The sequence below is a fragment of the Schistocerca serialis genome, chromosome 3 (genome assembly GCF_023864345.2).
Source record: "Schistocerca serialis cubense isolate TAMUIC-IGC-003099 chromosome 3, iqSchSeri2.2, whole genome shotgun sequence".
In the NCBI taxonomy this organism is placed as follows: Eukaryota; Metazoa; Arthropoda; class Insecta; order Orthoptera; family Acrididae; genus Schistocerca; species Schistocerca serialis.
Window position 1 is genome coordinate 338,268,547 of NC_064640.1, and position 9,931 is coordinate 338,278,477.

At 36.5% G+C, this 9,931-nt stretch overlaps 1 protein-coding gene across 2 annotated transcripts in view; it reads right to left on the bottom strand.

Annotated features, from left to right (window-relative positions):
* Window positions 1–9,710, bottom strand: part of LOC126470144 (ERI1 exoribonuclease 3-like) — a 112,495-nt gene extending 102,785 nt beyond the window's left edge. The window contains exons 1-2 of one of the 2 annotated variants that reach the window (XM_050097759.1): window positions 9,636–9,710; window positions 9,371–9,532 (exon numbers count right to left, since the gene is read on the bottom strand). In XM_050097759.1, coding sequence (XP_049953716.1) covers window positions 9,371–9,499 — 129 coding nt within the window. In that variant the 5' untranslated portion in view covers window positions 9,500–9,532; window positions 9,636–9,710. The other variant, XM_050097758.1, reaches the window with a different exon arrangement.
* Window positions 9,711–9,931: the final 221 nt, after the last annotated feature.

Consider the following 9,931-nt stretch of genomic DNA (forward strand, 5'->3'; position numbering starts at 1 on the left):
CAGTTTGGATAAATAAGATACTGTGTTTAAGTATTGATACTCCTTAGTAAAAATCAGTTAGAATAATTAATGACTCCACCACAAATTTTTGTACAAATAGTGTACAAGAGAAGGCCTGGGATGAAATTTATAACGAACCAAATGCTAACATAAAATTTAACCTGTTCCATGACAAATTCATATTATCATTTGAAAAATAGCTTACCACATAAGTTAACCAGAAAGGGCATTAAACAACCATAAAAAAACCATGGATCATTAGAGGGATTAAAGTATCTTGAGAAAGGAAAAGGGAAATACATCTGTTGGCAAGAACAAGCAGAACGCCTGCAGTTGCAGCACACTACAAGAACTACTTGGAATTACTAAGGGAAGTTACTAAAAATCAAGGAACAAGCACATGATGTCAGGAATCAGTAATTATCTAAACAGACTTAAAGTTATATGGAATGTAGTGCAATGAGAGACAGCACAACCAGCCATAGAAGAGCATAATCATTGCTACTGAACTGAATGTAAGGGCTATAAATGATGAGTCACAAGTTACAAATATATTTAATAATAATTTCTTGAATATAGTGGAAAGTATATGGACAAGAAGTTCAAGAGAAAAGTCACAGCAGTATGTTGAAAAGCAGCTCTCATAAAATTGAGCCATATGAATGTCTCCCCAACTTCTAATGAAATTAAGAAAACTATATATTCTCTCAAAAAATTAAAGCTCATCTGGATTTTACAGTGTTTCCAATAGGGTACTAAAGATTTGTTCCCATATAATATGCCCTGTCTTATCTGAAATACATAATGTATCACTAACTCAAGGCATTTTTTTTCAGACAGAATGAAATAGGTTGTTGTTAACCCCTCCTCCCTTCTTTTAAAAAAGGTGATAGGAGAGGTGGCAATACCTACTGGCCTGTTCCACTACTAACAACATTTTCCAAAATTTTTGAAAAAATGATGTAGTCTAGAATAGCATCTCACCTGAGCAACAACAATATCCTCAGCAATTCAGAGTTTGGATTTCAGGAGAGCTGATCTACTGAGAATGCAATTAACATGTTCACTCACCAAAGCATTAAATAACAAAACAACACTGGTTGTTATTTTTTGCGACCTATCCATGGCACCTGACTGTGAGAATCACAATATCCTTCAAGATAAACTGAGGTTTTTTAGGGCTAATGGTATAGCCAACCAATGGATAATGTCATATCTAACCAAAAGAATGTAGAAAGCTGTACCTGGTAATTCAACAAATGTTGTCTGGGGACATTGTTATGGCTGGGGGGAAACCATACATGGCTCAATTCAATTGTAGGTCTGCTATTGTTCCTCACATATGAAGTAAGCAAAATTAACTTAGTTTTGCAGATGATGCTAGTACTGTAATCAATCTCGGCATACGTACAGCAACCAAAGATTAGATTAGATTAGATTAATACTTGTTCCATAGATCATGAATACGACACTTCGTAATGATGTGGAACGTGTCAGGTTAATAAAAGATGTCTGTACAATATATTACAGTACACAAAATATTGCATGACACTAATGTTTAAGTTGGTTTTTTTCCCCCTCCCTTAATTTATATCTAAAAATTCAGCCACTGAGTAGGAGTAGTTGTCGTCTAGAAATTCTTTTAATTTATTTTTAAATGTTGGTTGGCTAACTGTCAGGCTTTTGATGCTGTTTGGTAGGTGACCAAAGACTTTTGTGGCAGCATAATTAACCCCTTTCTGTGCCAAAGTCAGATTTAACCCTGCATAGTGAAGATCATCCTTTCTCCTGGTCTTATAGCTATACACACTGCTATTAATTTTGAACTGGGTTGGATTAACAACAACAAATTTCATAAGCGAATATATATATTGTGAGGTTACTGTGAGGATCCCTAGATCCTTAAATAGATGTCTGCAGGATGACCATGGGTGGGCTCCAGCAATTATTCTGATTACACGTTTTTGAGCAATGAATACTTTTCTACTCAACGATGAATTACCCCAGAATATGATGCCATACGAAAGCAGTTAATGAAAGTAGGCATAGTAAGCTAATTTACTGAGATTCTTATCACCAAAATTTGCAATAACCCTAATAGCATACGTAGCTGAACTCAAGACGTTTCAGCAGACCATCAATGTGTTGCTTCCAGTTTAACCTCTCATCAATGGACACACCTAAAAATTTTGAAAATTCTACCTTAGCTACAGACTTCTGTTCAAAGTCTATATTTATTACTGGAGTTGTGCCATTTACTATACGGAACTGTGTATACTGCGTTTTATCAAAATTTAAAGAGAGTCCGTTTGCTGAGAACCACTTAATAATTTTGTGAAAAACATCATTTACATCACTTAGTTCTTGGTTTTTGGATGTTATTACTATACTTGTATCATCAGCAAAAAGAACTAACTTTGCATCTTCATCAATGTGGAATGGTAAGTCATTAATGTATATCAAGAACAGTAAAGGACCTAAGACCGAACCCTGTGGGACCCCGTACTTGATAGCCCCCCCAGTTTGAGGAATCAGCTGTTGTTTTAACATTACATGAACCACTTGTTTCAACTTTCTGCATTCTTCCAGTTACGTATGAATTAAACCATTTGTGCACTGTGCCCCTCAAACCATAATGATTTAGCTTATCTAAAAGAATTCCATGATTTACACAATCAAAGGCCTTTGAGAGATCACAAAAAATACCAATGGGTGATGTCCGGTTATTCAGAGCATTTAATATTTGATCAGTGAAAGTGTATATAGCTTTTTCTGTTGAAAAGCCTTTCTGAAAACCAAACTGACATTTTGTTAGTACTTTATATTTACAAATATGGGAGGCTACTCTGGAATACATTACTTTCTCAAAAATTTTTGATAGAGATGTCAGAAGAGAGATTGGGCGATAGTTGTTGACATCCGACGTATCCCCCTTTTTATGCAATGGTTTTACAATGGCATATTTCAGTCTATCAAGGAAAACACCCTGCTCTAAAGAGCTATTACATACGTGGCTGAGAATCCTACTTATCTGTGGGGAACAAGCTTTAAGTACCTTGCTGGAAATGCCATCAATTCCGTAAGAGCTTTTACTTTTCAGTGAGTTTATTATTTTACTGATTTCAGAGGGAGAGGTTGGTGGAAATACAGTTGTTTCAAACTGCACAGGTATGGTCTCTTCTATTAGTAGCCTTGCCTCTTCTAGTGAAGGTCTAGATCCTATTTTCTCCACAACATTTAAAAAATGATTACTGAAAATATTTTCAATTTCTGATTGTTTGTCAGTACACTTGTCATTCAGTTTTATGGCACTAAAGTCTTCCTGTGCTCTTGGTTGCCCTGTTTCCCTTTCAATAATATTCCAAATTGCTTTAATTTTATTATCAGAGTTACTGATCTCAGACATGATACACATGCTTCTGGACTTTTTAATAACTTTTCTTAGTACCGCACAATAGTTTTTATAATATTGAACAATTTCGGGGTCAGTACTCCCTCTTGCTGTTAGATACAGTTCTCTTTTACGGTTGCAAGATATTCTTATTCCTTTAGTTGGCCAAGGTTTTTTATATGTTTTCTTGGAATTATGTTTAGCTATTTTCTTGGGAAAACAATTTTCAAATACCCTTAAAAATGTATTGTGAAATAAGAAATGGTAAACAATGTTCTTGAAAGTATCGCCAAGTCATTTCCTATGATGGTCTCACCCTCAATTTTAAAAAGAGAAAATATATTCAGTTTTGCACATCTAGGGCTGCTACATAAAAGATAACTATAACACGTGGTGAGGAAATAATAAGTAGCATGGAAGCTTCAAAATTCTTTTGTGTCTACACTGATGAGAATTTAAACAGGACAAAGCACATATTGGAACTCCTAAAACAACTTAGTTCAATATTTGCACTTAGAATAATTGCAAATCTTGGGGACAGACAAATCAATAAGTTCACATATTTTCGTTCAGTAACATCATATGGACTAATGTACTTGGGTAACTCATTGTTAAGAAAGAAAATATTCATTGCTCAAAAACAAGCTGTAAGAATAAGATGTGCTGCTCACCTACGTTCAACTTTTAGACATCTGTTTAAGGAGTTGGACACTCTGACTGCTGCTTCTCAGTAGATTTATTTCCTCATTAACTTTGTTGTAAATAATCCACTGCACTTCAAAAGGAACAATGAAGTATATAATTACAATACCAGAAGGAAAAATGACATTCATTATGTCACATTAAGATTGTCTTTTGCACAAAAAGGGGCGCACAAAAATAAATAAATAAATAAATTATCCAGTGACATAAAATGTCTGACAGATAGCAAAGTAAAATTTAACAACAATCTGGAATGGTTTCTCCTTGACAACTCCTTATATTCTGTAGAAGGATTTCTATTATTGCCATGTGTAAAAGGTGGTGGATAGGAATCACTAACTCATATCTGTAGATTTTAAAAAAATTATAAATGTTCAGTATATAGCTTTATTTACAAATCAGTATGCAGTGTGAATGTAAAATGAGTTGTTCCACATCATTACTGTTGATCGTGCAAATGTTCCGTGTAACACGAAACTAACATGTATGTCTAGTATTGATGAACCACTAAATAAGTACAGTATTAGGGTAGGAATCAGGTGATCCTAGTGACTGCACCTTCTGGAGGTAGTACATGCGTAGACTGTATTTCTAAATTGTCCCCCAAAGGGTTATGTGATCTGTGTATGTAGCAGCAGTCACATACTTGAGTTCACACACCATGCCTACACCTATCAACATACTATGAAAAAAAGAGACCCCATTCTGTTACTCAAAGGTGTGTGGCAGCGCTCATGTCAGTGAGCTCAATTAATTTTTAGTCCATGCTGTATCATGAACTTCACATGTAAACAACTGGTAAAGCACATTCAGAGCTCAGTGGCAGAACAACAAGTATTTCTTGAATAGACTATGTTGTGATGTATAAAATGATCAATGCACATGACTACTACATAATGGGTAAAAAAGACGACCATTCTTAACAAAAAGTGCTTGCATAGGTTAACTATCTTCATCCAAAGTTTGTCAATAACACTGCAAAATAGCCTCTGTTACAATAACTAAAGCAGAAATTACTATCACTAGAAACATTATATGACCTACACAAGCTTTTTGATTGAGACACTCATTATAATCCTCATAAAAATGTAAAGAAATGTATTAGTTCCCAGTCACATAGCAATAGTCACTCTGAGTTTGAAATGATCAGACATACGAAATTTCATAAGCCATTAAAGAAGAAGCAAATTATACCCATTTTGCAGATGACAAGAGCATAGGAATATAATATCAGTACTGGAAGGACAGCTGGTAAAATATTTGGTTCAAGGAAAATGGAATTTCACTGAATTTTGCCAAGAATCACACAGAAGCTGTGATTATGTCACGGACTACAGATAAAAAAATCTCATTTTAATGAAAGTGGATTTCTCTTGCAAGCAGTTCAAAATGGAATATTTCAGTTAATAATACAATGAAGTTGAAATTCTGGTGGCAGTTGCTGAACTATTTATACTATGTGATCAAAAGTATCCAGGCACCTGGCTGAAAATTACTTACAAGTTCATGGCGCCCTCCTACGATAATGCTGGAATTCACCCTTAGCCTTCATAACAGCTTCCACTCTCGCAGGCATACGTTCAATCAAGTGCTGGAAGGTTTCTTAGGGAGTGGCAGCCCATTCTTCATGGAGTGCTGCACTGAGGAGAGGTATTGATGTCAGTCGGTGAGGTCTGGCATGAAGTCGGCATTCCAAAAAAACTCAAAGTTGTTCTATAGGATTCAGGTTAGGACACTGCAGGCCAGTCCATTACAGGGATGTTATTGTTGAGTAACTACTTCACCATGGGCCATGCATTATGAACAGGTGCTCTATTGTGTCGAAAGATGCAATCACCATCCCCGAATTGCTCTTCAACAGTGTGAAGCAAGAAGGTGCTTAAAAAAAACATCAATGGAGGCCTGTGCTGTGATAGTGCCACTCAAAACAACAAGGGGTGCAAGCCCCCTTCGTGAAAACACGATCACACCATAACACCACTGCCTCTGAATTTTACTGTTGGCACTACACACGCTGGCAGATGACGTTCACTGGGCATTCGCCATACCCACACCCTGCCATCGGATTGCCTCATTGTGTACTGGGATTTGTCACTCCATACAACTCTTTTTCCACTGTTCAATCGTCCAATGTTTACGCTCCTTACACCAAGCAAGGCATCTTTTGGCATTTACTGGCATGATGTGTGGCTTATGAGCAACCGCTCGACCACGAAATCCGTTTTCTCACCTCCCGCCTAACTGTCATAGTACTTGCAGTGTATCATGGTGCAGTTTGGAATTCCTGCATGATGGTCTGGATAGATGTCTGCCTATTACATATTACAACCCTCTTCAACTGTCGGTGGTCTCTTGTCAGTCAACAGATGCGGTCAGTCTGTACACTTTTGTGCTGTACGTGTCCCTTCACGTTTCCACTTCACTATCACATCAGAAACAGTGGATCTAGGGATGTTTAGGAGTGTGGAAATCTCACATACAGACGTATAACACAAGTGACGCCCAATGACCAGAGCATGTTTGAAGTCCATGAGTTCCGTGCACCCCATTCTGCTCTTTCAAGATGTCTGATGACTAGTGAGGTTGCTGATATGGAGTAGCTGGCAGTAGGTGGCAGCACAATTCACCTAGTATGAAAAACGTATGTTTTTGGGGGTGTGCGGATACTTTTGATCACATAGTGTACGATACATCATTACTATTATGACAAGATAGTTGGTGTCTGCTCTTTCTGTGGTAGAATCTCACACACACACACACACACACACACACACACACACACACACACACATATATATATATATATATATATATATATATATATATATATATATATAAAAATTGTTGAGCCTAATGAAATAGTTTATGATAATGTAAACCAAAGATTGAGAATGTTTCAAGTCTATCCATGAGACATTTCCTCATCTAGTAGAAGCAAAATTGAAATTGTTGGATGTAGCATTTGAATTGTGATGTTTGATACCAACTTTGGACGGGAGGGTGGGTGCGGCTGAGACTGATACGGAGGCTGGGATATCATTTAAGGAGTTTATTACTAAATTCTCAGGCATAAAAAGAACTAACATTGTATTACTGTTCAACTCAAAAATGCTGGGAAGTTCAAAAAGACTGACAGCAGTAACATACAGTGTACTGCGAGGGTGGATAGATTTTATATCCTTAACATATTAACATAGACATGGATGTAATTTGGTTCTAGGTATCCACATAGTTGTTTGTTTTGAAGCTGAACGTCAACTTGAACATTACAAAGAATTAATAATTGATACACATATCACTGATATAGAGATACATTACGTAAGTAGACTTACATTCCTGCTGTTATGCATACAACTGTTTATTGTTTTCTGTATCAAATATCACTGACAATGAGTTAGACACCCAAATACCAGTTTGGCTGTTAAACATTTTAAGCCCAGTTCATGGTGTTTAGGAGACATCCTATAACAAACATTTACAAGCTGTGGAGCACATAGCGGCTGACCCCGGCGGAGGTTCGAGTCCTCCCTCGGGCAGGGGTGTGTGTGTTTGTCCTTAGTATGATTTAGGTTAAGTAGAGTGTAAACTTAGGGACTGATGACCTTAGCAGTTAAGTCCCATAAGATTTCACACACATTTGAACATTTGGAGCACATAGCAGTCAAGACTGTTAAAAGAGGGACTGTTTGAGGAAATTCAAGACTCGCTTTTTGAACAGTTACCTTCATTTTTTCCTGAAAACTTGACATGTGTTAGTCAGAAACAATGTATGTGCTACAAGAAGACTTCGGAGCACAGTAAAGATGGGATCAGGGATGACTGAATGCCAGTACAATGAGAGACTACCGTTTCTCATTTTTCTGAGATGTAGAAAAGGATATTCATAGGAATATACAGTTATATTAGATGCATTATGCAGAAGAGAGCTAAAGGAAATATTAGCCTATGGACACACAATTCCTACGCAATAAGTTGGCGTTTAAAGGTTATATTTAAATAAACCTTTGCTCAAGCTGAAGAATTAAATTATTCTTCACTCCAATTACACTTGTTCTGTTAATTTTCTAGTTTGTAACAAATCACAGTGTGACAAAACTGTATGTGATTAAAAAATTCTGCTGCACTTGTAATCAACACGATTGTCACCACATGTGATTTAGTAGGATGAAAAACAGTGTCTTTCATATTCATAAATTGTGAGAGCTTATTTAATGACTTTGGCTTCAAGTATCTTGATAGGGATTCTTAAGATTAATGTTTTTGGATATAATATAATTTATACTACTTAGTATTAAAATATTTTACAACTTCATGTAAGTGTTACTGTAATATACTTTTAAAAATGCAAATATCTGAAAACAATTTGTAATGTAATGTACTGTATCTTTATTGCCACTTAATGAGGGTATCATTTTCATCCATCTTCTAATAAGTGTACTTCCGTAGTTACTGTCATTTTCTAGAAGATGGTCCAAGGCTACATGTTGTAATGAGATGTTAAAATTGCAAAGTGGAACATCTCTTCTTCCCTCAACAACACATGAAGTAGACATATCAAGGCAGTGACTGGTTACTGATTATGCAGTATTGTTAAAGAAATAAAATGGAGAAACTGGAGACTGGCAGCTCTCAAAAAGCACCAACAAGACTGGCAAATTTGGTAACTGCTTACTATTAGTGCTTTCAGATCAAATGGCATCCCACTAAAATAGGATGCATTCCTATATGGGCTATGGTGGTGGGTTGGAGTTACAGTACATCAATTAGATGAATATTAACCTTCATCAAGACTAACATTGGTATTTAGAGTATGTTCTTAAGTGATGCTCGGTGCATTAAATATTACACAACTATTATGAAATCAAGAATTAGTCTGTTTTCAGAACCATATGATACTGATTATCAGTGATACATCGATATTGTTGACTAACTTTCACGCAATCATTACCGACACCATTTTATCGGTTTGTTTATCCTACATGTGGGTGTTCCATAAAAACTTAATCCTATAGAAGTTTCATTTCCTCTTGTAGCTGAAATCAATGACATTCGAAATTATTGGATCTCAGGGTGAAACACAATACAATTTTTTAATCAGGAATATTATACATTACTCCTATCTCCGTCCTGAAACGACAAACTATATGTTAAGTAATACGTAACTGTTTGCCGGTATATGTTCGAGCCGGTAAAATAGCGAGTAGAAAAATCGCACAATTTCAATATCCGTCGGTCTGTCCCTCCACGATCAACTAATAAAATTACCGAACTTCTTACCTGCGGTGAAATCTGCTCTGGATAATCACACGTAGCTTCAAAATCGAGCACAAACAAGTTTTCGTAAATCTGCGGTGAAGGGCGCAATGTTGTTTTTATAGTGTACTTCAGAGCCTTAGAAGACATCATCCGCTGCGTACTCCTTTCTTTTAAAGCATCTACCTTCACGTGATGAAACAAACACAACACCAATGGAATACAAAAGTTGACAATAACAACTAGTATCTTATCATTTGTGTTCAAATACACAGTAGTCCGCACTTACATCAAAGTTCTTCTAAGCGTCCAGTTCCGAAGACCTTACATTGTGTTGCGCCGCGCAACTAATCTTTCCATCCACCCATTCGAAGGCATAGCCCGTAAAGTCCGCTACGTTGGAAGGCTAGTAAGTGATTCCATACGTGGTACCTGATCGTCTACTGGTACGGTATTGAAGAGGACATCACCTGTGCGGGCGTAATCATGCAGATTTTAGCTCGAGAACATACAGAAATATTGGTGAAAAAAGGCTGTTCCACAAAAATTGGGTAAGAAAACAGATTTCTAGCAGAAATTAGTTGG